Source organism: Cyrtonyx montezumae, unplaced genomic scaffold (genome assembly GCF_038088225.1).
Source record: "Cyrtonyx montezumae isolate F1298 unplaced genomic scaffold, pur_monq_1.0 scaffold_8, whole genome shotgun sequence".
NCBI classification, from domain to species: Eukaryota; Metazoa; Chordata; class Aves; order Galliformes; family Odontophoridae; genus Cyrtonyx; species Cyrtonyx montezumae.
Window position 1 is genome coordinate 81,728,000 of NW_027072089.1, and position 19,611 is coordinate 81,747,610.

The 19,611-nt window shown below is 42.2% G+C and overlaps 1 protein-coding gene across 4 annotated transcripts in view; it reads right to left on the minus strand.

The window, feature by feature from the left end:
• Positions 1–212: 212 nt before the first annotated feature.
• The window catches only part of NEDD9 (neural precursor cell expressed, developmentally down-regulated 9), an 89,749-nt gene continuing 70,350 nt past the window's right edge, over positions 213–19,611 (minus strand). For all 4 annotated transcript variants that reach the window (XM_065752303.1, XM_065752305.1, XM_065752304.1 and 1 more), the window contains 5 exons: positions 5,815–5,916; positions 4,800–4,901; positions 3,156–4,379; positions 2,770–2,859; positions 213–1,282 (listed from right to left, as the gene is read on the minus strand). In XM_065752303.1, the coding sequence (XP_065608375.1) occupies positions 773–1,282; positions 2,770–2,859; positions 3,156–4,379; positions 4,800–4,901; positions 5,815–5,916 (2,028 nt within the window). In that variant the 3' untranslated portion in view covers positions 213–772. The remainder of the gene's footprint in view (positions 1,283–2,769; positions 2,860–3,155; positions 4,380–4,799; positions 4,902–5,814; positions 5,917–19,611) is intronic.

Genomic DNA, 19,611 nt, shown 5'->3' on the forward strand with positions numbered 1-19,611 from the left:
ATGAGTCCACAATGAGCATGATGGTTAAATCTAATTGCCAGTGCAAGGATATACAGGGTAAACAAGTAAATTCATGTTGTGAAGACTGAGTTTTGAAAGCCTACCTTGTATGATTATTACATACGGTTAAGTTTAAATGCCACAAGATACCAGAAATATACAATTCTTTCCTTCTTAGAAGGTTCTGCTTCTTACATGGCTTGTATGGCCTTAAAATGCTTTTCTCCCAAATACCATATGCTTTGACTGTTGCTTGTACGTCACTCACAATTATTGTATCCTCTATATAACAAAATCACAGCGAGAAGAGTTAATGAAATTAACCTAGTAATTTCTAACAAGGGAAAGGAGTTCTATGAGAACCATTACGCTTCATGGATTGCTACAAGCAGGTTTCACAACCGAGTCCATGTGCCACAATGAAGATGGAATGAATCAGGATGTGTGCAGCATCCAGTTAAATATGCTGAAGAAACCAGCAGTATATACAAAAGATATGCACTGCTTACCCGACGCATACTTTTTAAGGTGCTTAATGATGTTTTAAAGAGTGGAGCCACATATACACATACGGAGGGTACACATAACTCAATGTATATTAGAAACATAATACAGAGCCAGATATTTTCCCAGATCCCTGATTTCATTAGATTCTCTAACTCTCTTAAGAACGTATTTAAAGCATTTTGTATAAAACATCTCCACAAAGTAAATGGTAACGTTTACATAAAAATACTCCAGTTCCTTTGATTTGATTGGGTTCAGCTTTGCTTCATAAGGATGACATCTGGACCAGCGAGAGTTTGAACTGCTGTGCGTGATAAGACAGCTCTGTCACTCGGTTCACCATCTCCTGCAGTGCTGCTGTGTTTGGGTACTGCAGGGCCGCCACCTTGGTAGCCATCACGATGCCCTTGAGCAGTTCACACAGCTGGTCGCTGGAGCTGCGCACCTTGTTGCGTATGTCCTGAGATGTCAGCTGCCTCGTGAGCGTGTCTCCGATGAACACCAGTTTGTGGGCACTCAAAATGACAAGTTTGCTGTGAGCCACAAAGATCCGGGGGGGCTGAGAAGCGCTGACGCAACTGAAAAAGGCATCGATGGTGTTCAGGAGGGAGTTGAAATGAGTCTCGTATTGGTCAGAATAGAACAAAAGCGGGTGTCTGTCATGGGAGGCAATGGTGCTGTTGGCAGTCTGGAGAGCCTGAGACGGCTTCCATTTTGAGATGTCATTCTCCACAGGCTTCGTGATTTCCTGCTCCAGCCGCTGGAACTGATTGATCTGAAAGGTGAATAAAAAGTCTCTTTTCAAAGCCCGTTCCCACAAGATGTTATGTACTACAATTACATCTACCTCAGAACAGCAGCAGGTACTCTAGGACAGTCTTACACTCAAAGAAAACTAGTGTATGCTTTTAAAAATATCTTATATTGGAGAGTGAGGTGTGCTTTCAGTAACAAAAGTCCAGGCAGAGGTTGGAAGACAAACGCATCAATATCACTTCATTTGTATTTAGAAGCCTACTGCATTTACAGGCTGCTGATCATTTAGAGCATGCTGAAATCAAAAGCGAGAGCTGGATCTGAGTGGCACTGACACCTACGCAGCCTTTAAAAGCCTGCCATCCCTGTGGGATTTTGAGATGACAAACCTTCAACTCTCAGCTCCCGATTACTTCTGAAGAAAACAGAAACAAATGAGAAATTAAAGACGGAACACTTAAAAGTGATGATGAAGCTAAAGTTTAATGTGCTCAGAAGGGAGGAAAAGCAGAAGACATGGGGTCTCTTATCACTATCAAAAGCCCTCCTTATCAAAAGTGGAGGGAATGGAAATGTTCTCAGCTCTTGTTTCTTTGACTTGCCATGCAATTTTCTGCCATGTAATATGGCAGCGACACACTGCCATTAATGTCACGGTGGCAACCCTCAATCTTACACCGCCTGCTTTTTGAGCATTCAAAGTGATGTTAAGCAGTATTAAAAGTACTGCTGTTCACTGAGCAGATGTGCAGGTAATATATGTATTCAGTGTGGTCCAGTGATGAAAAGACTGCATTACAGGTCTGGAAACTTGAGTTCTCTAGCTGGTTTTGTGATTGATGTGCTCACTGTGAGATGTTACAGAAGACTGCTTTTAGAGACAGACACTACTCTGTATCATGCATATGCCACAAGCACCACAATGCTGCAATTGTAATAAAAACAAAAATTGTCTCTTAAACTGAGATAGTTGGAAACTGCTTTCAAGAGAAAGGCTTATCTGTGCCATGAGAAATGTCACTGCAAACGCTGAGAGCTGTGGCTCTGCTTCCACTCTGAGTGGAGCAAGGAAACAAGCAGAGCAGAGATGCTGGTTTTCATATATGCAGTAAATCCCTGAGCTTTCTTTGTCAGCAATGGCTGCCACGCATCCCCAAGGTCAAGAAGGTGCTGCTATCCTGATCCTCACCATTTCCTATCTGAAGCATGGCAGTCCACGTTTTTGTCCTTTGCATTCCTAAACCCCTTAATTCTGGAGACAATCTTGCTTGGAAAGAAACTAGCCTGGGGCCACTTCTTAGCCAAGACCCAATACCTTCCATCTTCACCTTATGGCATATCGGACTTCCCAACTGTTTGTTCTGGTGCTCACGCACACCTCACAGCCATGCTGCTAACAGTCACACACTGCTAAGGGAAGGGCCCCTCCTGCTTTATTTGCCCAGTACTCCTTATGTGCGAGGAACATTGCATTTCCATGTGATTACTGCACCTGAGCAAACATACCTGATGGTGTTCTAGCTCCATTTTGCTCTGCTTGATGATATTTTCTTTTTCCAGTAGTTCCTTCTGTTGCCTTTCAAACTCTTCTTTCCCCTGTTTTGCATAATGTAAAAAGACACTGTGTTAAATAAAAACCGTTCCTGAGCTAAATGACAACTTGTAGACCAAACAGCAGGTTTTTTCACTTGCAGCACACCCCTGAGAGTTCGGAGAAGAAAAGGATAGTGTGGCAAGGGCGAAAGGCTATTGCTATTGTCTATGCAACAGTCCTATTTGAGAGCAAGTAATCGCTCGGGTCAACTTGCTCTTGAATGTGACAATCTGATTGCAGCTTTCTGCCAACAGCCCCCACTTGGTCTTGCACTGAATAAGGTGTTGGTTTTACCTACCTGCAGGTGAACATAATCGTAGTCATCCATCCAGCTCTTTTCTGAGTTCTCACTAGTGGCACTGTGAAGAGGCTGACCTTTACTCAGGAGAGGAGGAAGAGAACTAAAGTGATTCTGCGGTTTTTCTCCATGACGCTGCATATGAGGATTGTTATATGCATAGTCAGGAGCATTCATATTCTCTGGGACACTCCTGAAACGTGAGCTGCCTGACACCTGTTTGAACAGGAGCTCTGCATTGACGCTGATGGTGGTGGTCAACTGCTTGGCGTCATCTGGGACTGTCTTTGCCACCATAACAAACCGATCCAGGTCATCACACTTGTTCTGCAGTCTGTTAACAGCGAGAACATTCAAAGACCAGTTGTAGCTGTTCAGGTCATGGCTGGTTTGGGTAAGGATCTGGTGAGAGTCCTCCAGCCTTTGCACCTCCCTCCTCATTTTGTTGTGGAGGCTGAACTCAGAGAGACAGGAAGCATTGGCTGCTGATCCTTTCGCAAACTGAAGGTATTCCAGCAGCGACTGCTCTACCTTATCCACAGCGGTGTGAATTTCATTGATGTGTTTCTCCATGTAGCCGTAAGACCGCCAGTCTGCTGTAGTGAAGGCCATGAGGTTACTGACAGCTGCCTCCACCGTCTGCTGAAGGCAATAAAGCCTCTCTATAGCAGTGTCTGGATCGAGGTTTAGTCTTTTGTCCTGCGCAGTTGATGCTGAGAAAGAAGAGTCCTTTGATGTTGTTGAAGATGTGGACATGTTACTCCTTGTGCTTCCCGTGCTGGAGAAAGACAACCTATTCATCCCATCAGTCACATCCTGTAAGCCTTTAGTGTCTTGGAGGATTGCTGGTGGCACATCATATACACCTTCTCTTCCCTCTGAGACTAGACTTTCATTGAGTCCTGCCTGTTGTGCTGGGAACACAGTTCCTCTCGGGGTATCATAAACATCTTTCTGAGGTGCAATTTGCTGTCCGAGAAAATGGTTTTGATGGTTTACAGGGATGTCATAAACACTCTGTTTGTGTGGCACCCCGTCAGTCAATACAAGGCCCTCAGAGGAGTATTTCTTGATCAGTTCTTTCCCAGTTGCTTTGGTGATAGGAGGAGGAATATCATACACTCCTTCTTGCCTTGCGCTGTGCCCCATTGGAGATGAAAAATCCTGCACATTGTCCCTCAGGCCTACATCATCTCGGCATGCAGATGGGGGTGTAGCATAGACCTGAAATACAGAAAGCAAACTGTGAAAACTTCGGCTAGAATACAAAAAAAATTACATATTCCACATGGCAAATAAAATGCTCCGATGGAAGATCTGCCACTGAATTCCACAGAATCAGACGCTTGTGTTTGATGGAGCATCAGCTGTAATACTTCACTTTTTAATCTCCATCTTGATGCACTTTCTTACAGGCAGCAAAATCAAAGAAGACAGGATGCTGCCACAGAGATAATCTACGTCTAGGGACCAAATCATGCTACAGTACTTCACTATATCAGTTTTATCAAACACCGTAAAAGCTTAAGGAAATCCTTAAAGTTCTGAATCTCCTTTTCCTTCAGGATCATACATGAACTCTTGCTTAAACATGTGTTCGATCACATATGAAAATACAGGATCTTGTGGAAACTGTACACTTACCCCTTTGGTAGGTGGCACATCGTAGACTCCTAAGGCTTTTGCATCTCCAACAGGAACTGGATGTGCAGTCCCCTTGGCCGATGTGGGGGGAATGTCATATATCTAAAGAAAGAATAAATGGGTTACAGAATGAAGTCACCTCATAAAAATGCTGGTCTAGGTGACTTTTCTTGGTTTCCATGTCTCCTTTCAACAGCCTGAAGATGACTAGAGCTGTGCAAATACTATGGTATGTATTAGGACCATGAATCTGCTTCATCAGGTGTAGTGCGGGTGGTCTTAATAACAGGGAGCACAGCTGTTCCAAGTATTCCACTTGGTGGCATGTCCTGCATTACAGTGAGTTCTACGTGTGGTCTTAGGCTAACTCACATCTGAATGCCTCTTGCTCCAGATTTCCCAATAGCTCCAGCCACTCAGTGTCTGTCTGTTACGTACTACTTACTGCACATCAGTGTTGCTCCCTCAATGAGCTGCACTGTCAAAAGAGCCACAGAGAGATGTGGGGCTGCTGAGTTACAGTGTGCATTGCATTACTCTGTGCATTTACTTTGGATGTCCACCATCTTGGGGACCATGTGCTAAGGTGTTCCCAGAACAAAGATGTATTTCAAGTTCAGTGACATGGAGTGGCAAATATATGATGAAAACAATTCCCTGCATGGTAGCTGTTCATCTGGGAGATAATTTTACCCTTACTGAGTGAATTACTGTCAACTACACAACAACAAAGTAAGGGGAAAAATGTTCCCAGGCATTAAGTTTATTCTGTTTAGATATTCTGTTTGATCAGAACACAGAAAACAAATGGGACTTTTGTGTTTGGTGTGCTGCCAGACCTTACTCAACATCAAAACAACTCTGAAACACTTTCTGCACTTTGTGAAAAAGCCACTGAATCTAATTGAAATAATGCTTTCTCTCAGAGAGGACTCAATTTGCTCATAAACTTCTGGTAGAAATTAATCATGTTTTGTGCCCTTACAGTGCTGTCAACAGTTTTATTGGTACTTACCCCTTGAAGAGGGCGAACAGGAGGGATATCGTAGGTATCCTTCTGGTATTTGGAAGGGAATTCATAAACATAACCTTGTCCTGACCTGACTGGAGTTACTACCTGTGAGATAAAAGAAGAGGAAACATAAGCCTTTGAACATCTTGGCACATTCTCTCTGTCACTGCATATGGTTCTTGGTGTAAACATTCTAGAATAATCAACATTCACATTTTAGGTGGCAGTGTAAGTAACACTGGTCTGCATGTATGTTTGACAGTTGAATGCTGAAAGCATTTGTTGTACTACAGTTGTACTGTTTTTTTACTTTCAGACCAGTTCTGACATAGCTGCTTGCTTATCTCCTATTTATCAAGCACAGATTCTCCATCAGATCTAAGGGAACTTAGCCCTTTCATCTCACTGACTGCCCTTTAGCACAGGCCACATAATGTGATGGTCACAGCACCCACTCACTGAGATCAGCACTTTGTACACCTTGCTAACCCTGCTGAGGTGTTGAGTGCCCTTCCATACTGACAGAGGCTCAAAGTAACACAGCCAGGCTCTGGAAGTGTTCCCCCTTTTGGTCGTGAAAGAGTCTCTCACCAACACCAGCAGAATGTCTTGCATTGCTGTGTCCCATCGGACAACAACCCAAACAACAGAGTGTGAGTTATGGCTTTGAAAACTCTTTATGTAGAAAGGCTATGCTGAAATTTACCAAAGTGGGACACTCACTTGTGCTGTCTCCATTTGGTTTGTCTGTATTAGTGGCTGAGAGGAAATATGAAGCCATTGAAGTATACAGTGTAAGAACAATCTTGGAAAAAAGCATCAAATCTACATTTTTGTCATCTTCTAAAACATTAACTACCATAATGGCTTGAAATAAAATTTGGTCAAAAATAAATGCCTTGTGTTTTGAACAGCATCTGCATGGCAGAGTTTCAGTATAATGTGGTATAAAAGAAAAAAAAAAAGATATTACCTAACCTCCAGAAAGAGCAGTTTTTACAGTGGAAATGCTGACATCTTAGCCTCTGCCAATGCAATTTATCTCCAACAAGAAAAAATATAAATACCATAACCTGGAGGCATAAAATGACAAATTACACAGGGCCATACTAGATGTGGTTTTGTGCTCCGCTGGGGAGAATTCTTTACCAGAACTACTTAACTATCTTTAGAAATGTATGCAAGATGTGAAACTGAGTTTCTGACCACATGCTCAGTGAAGACCTCATAGCAGTTTTTGCTATAAGAAATCCTAGCATCCTGGCAAAATTTCAGTGTGAGTATCTTTGCTACCTTAACAACACAGGCTTTTCTTCTTTTCACTTGCTCTGCAAATATTGCTGTGTAATTTTTGGCACTGTACCATGAAACAATCACTGGATTTTTTTCCCCCTCGGGTGACTGTTGTTTCCAATCTGGAACACTGGGTTCCATTCAATCACAAGTAGCTCAAGGCAACGTGCCCTGCAGTGGCAGCAGCTGCACTGTGAGGTGGTGTTAGGTGTTACGTGAGGGGGGAAGGACAGCACTTTATTGGAGCTGCTTTTCCTTGAATTAGCATCAGAGAACAGGGAAGATGGAACTGGAAGCAATAGGATGTCCCTCAGCTCACTGCCCATGAGACAGGTCCTGCTGAAGTGGGTGCAGAATTGATGGGTCTTAAACATGAAGAATCTAAAAATGTATTGAATTTACTGAATTTCTTTTTTCTGCCCCAGACTCATCTACTGCATTGTAAGAGAGATCTACAAAACTTAAAGTAAGACCTCCCTTGTGTTACGAGAAGCTTCCCAAAATGATCACTCCAGACAGAGCCCCTCCCCAGCCATTCTCATGTAATCCTGGGATTATGTTGTTTGCCTGAGAAACTTTTAGCTTATGTCAACACCTCTACCTCATGCTATTTCTGCCCACAAGGGCCAGAGATCCAACCAGCACAGTTTGCACCCCTTTTTCCTCCAGTTGGGTGTTGCCAGTCGAACACTTTCCACCCAAGTTAGGAACAGAAGGACTCGGCTTTAAGCAACATGTAGTCCCAAGGATCCTTCCAAGGGTTTCAAAATTACAGCCATGGCCTTGCTTCAGTAATGAGCCACTGGACTTTGAAAAATCATCCTCCAGGAGGCAATGCACAGCACCTCCATCGAAGCTTTATGGCACCTCAAGGTCTTCAACATTTGCACAGCAGTAGCACCATGCAGCTGGTGTTATTCTTGTTGATAGTCCTTGGAGATGATCCCATTTCTCAGAGAAGGCTGATGTACCAGATGCTGTATGAAAGGCTTCAGTAGCTACAAGGCTGCTGATTTCACTTACTATGCCAAAATAGCCTGAGAGTGGCCTTTCAGTATCTAAAAGGGGCTCTACGAAAGAAGAGGACAGACTCTTTAGCAGGGTGAAAGGACAAGGGGAAATGAATTCAAACTAGTAGAGGGGAGATTTAGGTTGGATATTAAGAAGAAGTTTTTTATCGTAAGGGTGATAAGGCACTGGCACAGGTTGCCCAGAGAGGTGGTGGAAGCCCTGTCTCTGAAGACATTCAAGGCCAGGATGGATGGGGCTCTGGGCAACCTGATGTGCTGTAGGTGTCCCTGTTCACTGCAAAGGAGATGGACCAGATGGCCTTTAAAGGTCCCTTCCAGCTCAAGTGATTTATGATTCTATGATAATAGAACCCTAAATAACTTCACTAAAGCTAGAGTGGTCTGATGAAGAACACCAATTTCACTTAGCTTTTTGACGCTTTTGCATTTGCTCAGACTTGACTAAGCTGACTTAGTCAGCATCATGCCTTTATTTAGGTGAAATAAGCCCCCGCTCTGGGCGACTTTGGCTGTTGTCAAAGGCAGTGTGAGCCTTAAACACAACATACCCTATTCAGGGCATTCATGAGCACAGCCTGCCTACATGGGTGACTGTGGATACAAGACTGCAGGGCTGTACTTAGCAGTGAACTGGATTTAAGGTGGCATTCATTTTCCAAATAGAATTGCCTCAGGCTTTTACGTCTGTTCATTTTCAGGCTCCTGAAATAGCAAAGACGCAAAATACAGTTTTTAAAAAACAGCAACACCCAGCAACAGACGAGGATTGTTGATACTTTGAATGACAACTTTGTTCTCCTGGTGACTCAGGTGTATTTTCCTGTGTGAGGATTATGATCCAGTAACAACACGTTCTGAGTGATTTTGTCATAAAATTCCCCACAAATGCTGATGCGTTCTGTGCTGAGTACAAGAGCATTTCCCGTTATACCTCCACTCCTCTTTCCTCCCAACAGTTTTCACTAGGTTAAACTTGCCTTCTGTTGGACTGCTTGTTCCCAGTCAGTTCAGAACAGAAGCTGCTCATCACCAAAATGTACCTTGAGCAAAAGTTTTGTTTTGTTACACTTATTAAAAGAATGCCCATGCTGCTTGATGAAATGAAAATGAAAATGTCATTTCCTCTGACTCTCGTGTTACCCAAAACACAGGTATCTCATATAGGAAGCCGAAACACGGGGTTGTACTGCTTCTCTTGAAGGAGGAAGAGGGAGGTAGCTGGGTGGATGAAGTGAGAAAGCCATCAAACCCACTATCTGCAGAGGCAACTTTTGATATGGGGTATTCACCCTTAAATATACTAAATGAACTTGCTGTTTCTGAATGGGATGCTCAGCCCTTTCAAGGCACTGTTGAACTAGTTTGTATGGTTTTGCATGTCTGACAGAACTTTAGTTTTGAAGGTGGACTTCAGAAGGAAGAACGTGGCTGCAAAGAAATGGTCTCCTTTCTCTCACTTGTGAAAAAGGGATAGCAGCCCTGCCTTAAGGATTTGTTTCCCAACAAATGTCACTGAACTTCAGACCACAAGACAATTCCTTTTCGTCTAACCTCCTCTTTTAAGAATGCCTGTGGTTATCTGAGTTTAAATAATCCTGCATTTCAAACCAGCAATTGTCCTTGTTTACGCGTTAAAGGAAACAGATGGTGTCCCCACAAACTATCTAGCCCAACATTCTCAAAACATCATTAACCACTTAATCCATGCAGAGCAACTAACAGGGACCAGGTTTGGCTCTGGTGAAACACGTAATGAGTCTACTTTAAACTTTCAGTACTGGAAAACAAAGGCAATTGAACAGAAAGTTTGTTCTGTTCTTGCCGTAGACCACACTCTTCCAAAAGCAATTACTTGAGCGTTTTCCATGCCAATTGCATGCTTCCAACCAAAAAAAGAGCTGAATGTGCATGTACTTTGCAAAATATTGAGCCCTGCGGTTCATTAAAACCCTCTTCCTTAAACATAAGGAAAAAAAAATAACATTCTATTTCTTCCAGGATTAAAATGGAAGTTCGGTTATAACAGAGAACATTCCTAACCAAAGCGGTAACAAAACAGTTCTTGTGTTTCCTGCAGACACACGAAACTGTAGTTTACATTGTTTAAAGACTACATAGGGTGAATAAGCCTACAGAAGCCAACAGAATTACTCTGCATTTGCAGCAATACCATGGAGGGCAGAACACAGCCTCTTCTCAAGAACCGCAGCACGTGATGTGCAGAATGATGGGAAATGAGCTTTGCTGAATTTCTCAGGTAAGAAAACCGAAGCACGAGTATCCTGAACAACTTGCCCCAAATCACCCAGCTGATTGCTTTCAAGATAGATGAGCGCACTTCAGAGGCGAGAAAGCGATGGCATGTGTGGTAGATCTTATAGTTATGCTTTCAGTCTGGAGGAAGAGTTGTATTGAGATATGTTTCCTTCCATGACGTTCTCCTCTTCCACCTCATGTATGACTCTCAGCAGTGGGCAGGAGCTACAATCAGAAGCAGCTGCTAGTCTCAGCTGTCGGTTCTGGCTCTAGTAAAATCAGCTGTAGCTTGCCCTCAAAGGAGTTCTGAGCAGGAAAAGACCAGTAGTAGGGTATGAAAACTGGGGCTGTTCTAAAGCCTGGACATTGGAAAACTGATTTAAAATGTAAGTAAAGAAAGAAATAACGTTTGTTCCAAGGTACTTCTTAAGTTTGTTCAATACCAAATTCTACAATTGCTGAAATTCTGTTCCTGAGCCTCGTAGGTAGGTCTCTAACAGCTGTGTGGGCTCTCTTAGGTTTGTAAGGAGAATGGACCAGCTAAAGGGCATATGAGAAAGCTGTAAGTGAGATTTTGGGAAAAAGAGTTTCAGCTCCTGCTTTCTTGAACTCTGAGCCACTGAACTATGCTATGAACTATGTAGACAGTGAGCTAATTCTCAGCTCTTTCAGTTTTGCTTTGTGTGTTCAGGAAGCCAGGTGTGTCTATTTAAACTTTTTTGGGCGAGGGGGATGGTTCTATGACTATGTGAAAGAGCAAGAATGTTGTATTTCAAATGGGCATCTGAAAAAACTGAGAAGTGGGTTCAAGCTCTGTCCTTACTGCTGAAAACACAGTGTTTCCTCTGCTGGTGTTCACAAACAGTATCAAGATTTTCAGGGACTGATAATGCACTTTCTGTAAATAGCACCTATCACATCACTCAGTATTGTCTGGTATTTTTATGGAGCACTAGCTTTAACTTACTTACGTGCTATACGTGGTGATACCAAAACATTTCTAGCTGTTTGTAAATAAAGGTTGTGGCTTTGTTCTCACATGTATTATGTGAGCAAGTATGCTTGCACTTACTAATGTTTGTTTCTGCAAGTTGCCATAGGGCTTAGGATCAGCAAGCTATAACGCTTTACTCTGACCTGAACAGTCACCAGGCCGCTGTAAAAGGTCGTGGTGGAGTATTTTATGTCATCACCAAACTGTTGGAAAGCTTTTGATCAAGGTTCACAAGCTAAAGAGAGGAAAGGATGCCAGTAGGGGAACTTCTAATGCACTGGGTTTGTAGATACAACTGTGAGTTGTTTTCTAGTGCTCTGAGCCCAACCATTTCTGCAAGGTGAAAGAAAACCAGTAGCACTGACTATGTTCTCCTTCCTGGGCTCTGCTCTGGTCATGTGGTATCGACACCCACAGTGACACTGCAGCTTTTGTGCAGGCTGCCCATGTGTGGGTGCTCCCCAGTGAGTTTTCTAAGAAGTGAGATTGAGATGTGTGAAGATAAGGATACGTGACAAGTACAGCTTTGACAGAGAACGAATCTGTTCCTTGATGCTGGGTGCATCCTTACAATGCCTGCTTATTGTTTCATATGTCTTGTGTCTGTTTGCTGTCTGTGACCCTTGCTCATGATGATCTCCTTTTCTGCTCTAACTATATGGACTCTCAGGGCTAAAGCATGTCCAGATGTCACTGACTCACAGTGTGCTAAGTTAAAAATGCCTAACTTTGCAGACTCAGGGCTTTAAATGGAAACTTTATGATGTGGGTTGGAGTGCCTCACTAGTAGATATTCAGTCTTAAAAGAGTAAAAATAAAAATACCCCATGGTACTGCAATGCAAATAATAGCAAGTAACAAAAATGAACAATAGTGGGTTTTTTTTTGTTGTTGGTTTTTTCTCCTTTTGAGGTCACGGTACTTCAACCAGGTTTAAGCAAGACTGGAGTTGTGATTCTTGAAAATGTGAAATAGAAGTTGTGAAATAAATTTAAAAATTATTAAAAACAAAAAACAAAACAAAAACAAACAAACAAAAAAACAACAAGTGAAATCACAAGCTGTCCTTGATTCCAACCACAAACTACTAGTGAAATGGGTAGAGATAGCAACTTTGCAGCTGGCCTGATCGTGACTTTTTAACCCCTGGTCCAAGCCTTTCTATAAGCCAGCACACCTAAGTAAGTCCACTGCACTATACTTCAGTTTTGTACTTTTTCCTGTATCTGAAATACAGTCTTATTTAGTTCCCAAGTGACTTTGTTCTGGCTTTACTTTGTTTGCTCTGTTGGCTTTTTTTTTTTTTTTTAAGTTACGGAGTTGCACAGATTTTACACTAAGTTTCCACTAGCATAAAATCACAGAGCTGCACTAAGTACAGTGGAATGGTGCTGATTTGCATCAGCTGTAGATTTGGATTACAGCACTGCATTTTTTTTTGCTTGCTGCTGGTGTTTGTGTTCACAAACTAAATGCAGTCGCAAAGATCCATCTTACTACAGACCTTACTGAATTAGCAGTACAAGACAGAATATAAGATCAGCAATTTTATTTCTTAATTATGCTTTCATGACTCATTCCCACTTGTGCTCACATCAGCTCTGGAGTTTTCTGCCAGTTGTGTTATAAACAGCATTCCTGCTTGCTTCAGTGGAACAGGCTTGGTGCTGGCTGCCCTTGAATAGCAAAGCTGACTGGGAAGAGGGGTACTCCCAGCTTCTGAAGTCATTCTTGCTTACAAAATGTCATTAAAAAGAGCCAAGCTAATGCTTCTGAGGATATTCTCCTTTAGAGAAGAGGAAGTGGAGCATGTACCAGTTAGTAATAAGCTATCAGCATTTTTAAGAGAACTGTGAAATAGAATACTTGTCCAATAGTCTTGTCAAGAGTTTTGCCAGTGCCATCCCCATGACATTTACTTACTTCAGACAGACTGACATCATCATTTCTGCATGTGTTGGCCAACTGGGTTAAAGAGCTGATGTGTTACAGTGCTGCTGATAGAACAATAGAGTATTCTGAGTGCTGAAATAAATGTGGAGGAAAAAAAACCTGCCAAAATTATTGTGTGATAAGTTATTCTGGTGGAGAAGAATGTGCATTTGCTGAAGTGGTCTCTGGAAACCTCTGATCAAACTTGAGCATGAATTCTCAACAGTGAAAAGCCTGTGGCAAAACCTGGTATCTCACTGCTTCAGTAGCTTGCTTGTGCTAAATACCTGAAACAGCTTCTTGCTTTGCTCATCTCGGAGTGTCTGGTTTTCTCATTTTATAAAGGCCCCAACAAGAAGAACACTTTAGCAAATGCACACTTGTTTCCGATGTTGGTAATACTTTCTCACCTCAAAGACAGAAGCCTAAATTTAGGGCAGATTTGGAGGGCAAGAGGAAAAAAAGAACAAAGATGAAGTGCTGGGGTGCCTTGCTGGAACAGAGAATAGTCTTGCTGTTACAGATGACATGAAATCCCAAAGGCTTACAAACAATCAGTTTGGTTCAGTCCAGACTATACTTAAATTATTCTGAAGTCTTCCATCTTATTTCTATTATTTCCTCCTAAATTTCTAGGTAGAAAGTGTGTGTGTGTGGGGGGGGAGGGGAGGAACATTTGGAAAACATTGAAATCAGATGTTTTAATGACTTTTTGCTTCTCTTCGAATATTTCATTTCTTCATCTGAGACATTTCTCAGAAAAGACTCTACCCTGTTAACAGTTTCAGTTTTGGCAAATTGTCATTTCCTAGTGGGAGAAAAACTGGTTGCCATGAAGCGCTGCTGGTTTCAATTCCACAAGAGTGCTCTCATAGGTACACATAAGCAGAATAGTGAGGTGATTCTCCACTTGAGAATCATGCTTCCCTGAGAGAAGCAAGCAAATAAAGGATCCCATTAGAAAGAACAACGTAATTTGATTTGTAGGTGTTCTCTGGCTCATAATCTGTATTCTGGCTCTATTTCGACTGTTCAGACAAGCTCTCCTCCTAACTGATGTTTACATTCACATAGCTTATTTTGGCAAGTTAATGGGAGGTACAGACTCCTTTTAAACATACGTTAATGCAACAGGCAGGTAAGGATTTGATAATACAGTGATTATACTAAACCTCAGACAGGTCTGGTTGTGCATAGGAAAAAGAAGATGTGATAAGACCCAACTAGGAACATGTTAGCATTCTTTAAGAATTGAGGATGGACAGTTTTATGGTAGGTTTTTGTCTCTTAGGAACTTAAGTGCAGGAATTTCACTTCAGTTCTACTCCAGGGATCTGTTTTGGTAGAAAGCTTCATTTAGATTCAGGGTTTTTGAAGGAAAAAAAACCAAAAATATAATGGAGCCCAATATTAACATTGCTATTTAAAAAATGTGGAATCATAATGTTCGGATGCTAATTAGTTTTCTGCCAAAATATATAACTACAAAATAATCCAGCACCTGCAAAGCCTCCAGCTTTCCATAGAGCTATATTTCCTGACAAAGATGAGTCTTCTTCCAACCATTTCCCATCTCAGAAATCAGGCTTCCTCCTCATGATGACAGCCACTTTTGGAATAAGCAGTTTTCTATTCAAGTTTTCCAAAATGCTCAACTGCTATTCTTCTTGGGTTTTGGAACTTGTAGGGGAAATGTTAATTACCCCAACCTATTATTTGGCTAATCTGTTTTCAGATGTAACCAAAGATCCAGTTAGCTCTTACCACCAAGAGAGAGCCCATAAGCCTGTGTTATTTACTTATTTAATTTAAGCTAGTGTTTGATCCTATACTTGTGCCAGTGCAGGCAGATTTGTCTCCCCAGGGAGCTCATCTGTTGGTTGAGGTAGCAGGACTGGCCTTTTTTCTGATGCTACAGGGAAAAAATGATGCCTTCTGATCTACAAACAAAACTGATTAAAAAGATCCCTGTACTTAGGGAGAAGCAGGGAGTAATGTTGAGCTCATATGTTTACTCAGCCTAATAAAATGCAGTTTTTTCTTAAAATAGTTCTGTACAAATCACATTGGCGACTAACTGCTGCTTACTTGGACATGTGGATGAGGTTTTCTTCACTTGCTGGGTCTGTATGGAGACTGCTGAGGATAGGTTACTGATGCAAGGCCCCTGCAGTTAAAATGGCACTTCTCTTAATTTCACATGGAAAGTTACAAGAGAAATTCACAAGACTAAGGATGGAGCTGCGTGCTGCCTTTACTGTTCAGTTTGCATTTAGTTTGAGAGATTTTCATCCTTTAGGGCACACTTCATGAAAGAGAGCCCTGAGTGCTGAGGTATGCATTACAATTCCTGCAGCACTCAGCAATTTTGCTGGGTGTTCAGCACTTTAACACTGAAACAATATTTTGTTACAAAGGCTAAAAATCCCCAAAGTGGAATTTACAATGTGAAAGTAAAAGAGAGATGGTGAGATGACTGCTCCGGCCCTTTGAGTGAACTGGATCACAGGATTTTTAGATTCAAGGGTAAATAGGGACATTATTCTATCTCGGAATGCCAAAACACTATTATGATGTGAGGAAAAAGAAAGAAAGGGAGCATATGTACTGTTTTGTAGCTTATTGGCAAAATGTGTTTGCCATACTTAAACACAGCTCTTTAGTTTGCTAAATGTATGTATTTTCATATTAGATAGATGTGAAGCTAGGCAAGTAAAAAGATGGTCAGGGAAAAGCAGGCTTATTTCTGGAGCACACATTACATATAGCTGTTTGTAGCCTCCCAGCTAAGACATTACTTGTTTAACTGGAAGGAAAAATGTCATAACACAGCTACACGACTTTGCTAATCTGTGCCAGAGCAGTCAGGGTGGTGCTACTTGTGGGGCAGCATTTCCACTTTCTCATGGATTCAACCAATGTGACTCTGATTAAAATAAAGGCCACTGGGAAATTAGGTCTATTCCCTCAGCCTGTGCTTTACCCAAACCTCCTGCTGAAGGCACTGAACTACTGAAAAAGGTGGAGAGCACAGGATAGTGAGGTGTGAAAGGGTCTGCCAAGGGTGTGTTTACACTTCAAAACAGGCTGGGGATGTTCATGTGTGAGTATGAGCTCCTTCCCTCTTCTGCTTCATCCACTTTTAAAAGGCAGATAAGTCTAAGTGTTTCCTGAACTGCAGAGCTGTAGTTTAAAACAAACAAACAAAAAAGCTGGACTGTTCCAAGCTGGCATTAGTCTCCATGTAGCTGAGTTACATGATTCCCTACGAGAGCTGCATGTCAGGGCTGACACGCCCTGCAGGGCTGTCTCTTCCCCACTTGAGCAGCTGTTGTGTGTCAGCCTTGAATTCTGTTTTCTAGGGATTCCTTTGTGATCAAAAGTTCTCCTAAAAGCTATTGGTTCCTACAGGAACCTTTCAGAATCTGTTGTAATGGCTTTCCAATGTGCAAAACATTTCCCATAACCTTTTGGCTAAAGCTGTTTTCAGGATGGCTGGGACAGCAGAGCAGATCATGTAGAGATACACTGAACTATAAAAAGAAAAGACCTGAATTATGCGGGTGATGTCCTTTAATCATTGGTTCTCATTAGGGCTTTAAACTAGGGAACACTGTGTAATTGCAGATGCAAAAGACACTTGGTGCTTTGATAGCACCTTTCTCAAAGGATTTCCTGCCACCAGCCCGTCCAGAATGAGTTCCCTTACAATTATAGCCACATGTTTTGTAGATGAGATCACTTAGGTGCAGAGACTCTACTCCAGACTATGCAGTACTCTGTGGCAAGGATAAAACCCAGGTTTCCTGAATATGTGTGTCTAAAGGCTCTTTCTCTTTGCTTTTTGTGGTGAGTAAGGCTGAGGGCTGAGCACAGATAGGAGAAATAAACTGCAAGATGCAGCTTTTGTATCTTTAAGCTCCCCAGATGCACTTCATGCTTAAGGGTGTAACTGTTTTGTGACTGAACTGGCAGCAGAGCAGTAAAAGCTTGCTGCTGCACAAGGCTAACTTTAAACCACCCCTCCTTGTCTCTGTCATTTGTAGAGTAAGTTTCAGAAGGTGGCATTTTTATTTGATAGAAGAAGCTGATAAAAGCTCTGTTGTCATCAACTTGACTCGATTCATCATCATAATCACCTGCCTCAGGACTCCCTTTTTAGTTTGCATTGCCTTTCTGGCTAACTAGATGAGTTACCTCAGTGCGGCTTTATAACATGCTTGCTGTTGATTTACTGTTACCTGAGGCTAGACAATTACTGCCTGACAGCAGTTCCTGAGCTTTGCCTGTAAAACCTGTATGGCAGCCAAACCACACATTTGCAAAAAAAACAAAACAACAACAACGAAAAAAAAACAACCAAAAAAACAGACAAGTGTGCACAGAAACTGATAAGTTAGAAACTGCTGCTGGTCCTGCTTAGGATGGTGTTTAGGACACAGTCTTCTTGAGCTACTGCTATGAGAAAGGAGAAGGCTTACACATGCAACGAGTGCAGAGTAAAAGCCTTTTAACTTCCATAGCTCTGCCAAGATGCACAGCTTGCTGACAAGCTGTTTCTGCTGGAAGAAAGCAGTGGCTTAATTACACCATTTGGACGTGTGTCATAAGTCTGAGGAAAAGTATTAATCCCTTTGGAAATCCAAGCAAAGATTCCTCAAATCAATTTCCCCCTTTCCTCAATACTAAGGACTGCTCTTACAGATCTCTAGAGGAGGATCAGGACAGGCTGGTAACTTGGACATAGGAGGCAAGTGCTAAGGTGCTTCCCCAAAGTTAGATTTACTTTCACAAAAGCATTAGCAGGGAGTTGCAGCAGCTGCTTTTGGTGAGCATAGCTGTAAGCACAGCTTTGCAAGGTTAGGATGATAAAGAATGGAGCGTTTTCTTCTTTTTACCTCACTCTTCTGTTACTAATAAACCTACAGTTCTTTCTTGTTTATCATCATTTCAGTTCCAATGGGCTCTCTTTAGTCTAAACCAGAGAATTCCAAGGGACTAGACACACGTCTGCCTCTAATCAAAGCAGGACGCTGGAATGGAGTTTGCCATCCAGCAAGCCTGCCACTACATACTGAACACTGAGACTTGGGGCTCATACATCAAATAAACTGACTCAGGATTAAAGCAGTCCCATCCTGAGTAACAAATACTAGCCAACACGAACCATGTTGATAGCTGCTTTGGTATGGGTAAACTGCTTTATAAAATGTGCACCTAGTTTATTCTACAGCTGTCAATTCACTTGCTTTTGTGCAGCACAGCTGACTTCTCATAACTTGCAAGGAATTAAATGAAACAAGTTGTAAGCCAAAATAATCGCTCTTGCTCTTCTACAGAACGTGACTTATATTCAGAAAAATGCATATTCTGATTTTTTGAAAAGTTTCTATGAAGAAACTTAAGAGAAAACAGGTGTGTTAGCATCTCTGATTTTTCATCTCTACAAGAAGTTTGTACTCCAATCTGCTTCAGTTCTGTGCTAAAACCCTAAAATACATGCTGCATCCAGACTCATGCAGAATGTTGTAGTAATTTTGGTGGAGCTACAGAAAGCAGAGGGAAGGTGAAGAGATTTTGTATGCAGAGTGCACGCACACACATCCATCACATCACGTAAACTATCCTAGTGGTCATTTATGTAGGCCAGGTCCTAAAAGGAAAGTAGCTGGTCAGTACACAGCGCTTCATCTGAGCAAGGGGCTTCCTGTTGCACTCTGAGCAGCTCTGTAGTATGGTGTACTTTGCGTGGCCTGAGATAGCTAGCTGAGGTATCTCTGCACAGGACTGTGCTGTTCTGTGCAGACCAACACTAAAATGTGAACTCTGAGTCAGCTGACTCTGCTGGGTGTTTGTTGACTGCCTTGGTAGGTGTCTAAATACTAGTGCAGACAAATAAACCACACTGCCCTGAGAATTTAGGTTAAGTATTAGGAGGAAGTTTTTCACTCAGAGGGCGGTGATGCACTGGAACAGGTTGCCCAGAGAGGTTGTGGATGTCCCATCCCTGGAGGCATTCAAGGCAAGGTTGGGTGTGGCTCTGGGCAGCCTGGTCTGGCGGTTGATGACCTTGCTGATGGCAGGAGGGTTGAAACTAGATGATCTTTGAGGTCCTTTTCAACCCAGGCCATTATATGAAGATAAAGGTTTAACTGTATCTAGCCTGCATGGAAAGGAGACACAAGATGTGGGTTTTCTTGGGAAACCTAATATGATTGCTCCAACAAAGGTCTTACTTGCAGCAAGTGCAGTTTGCCCATCTTCTTCTCCTGCATGTCCTACACAGTGTAACTG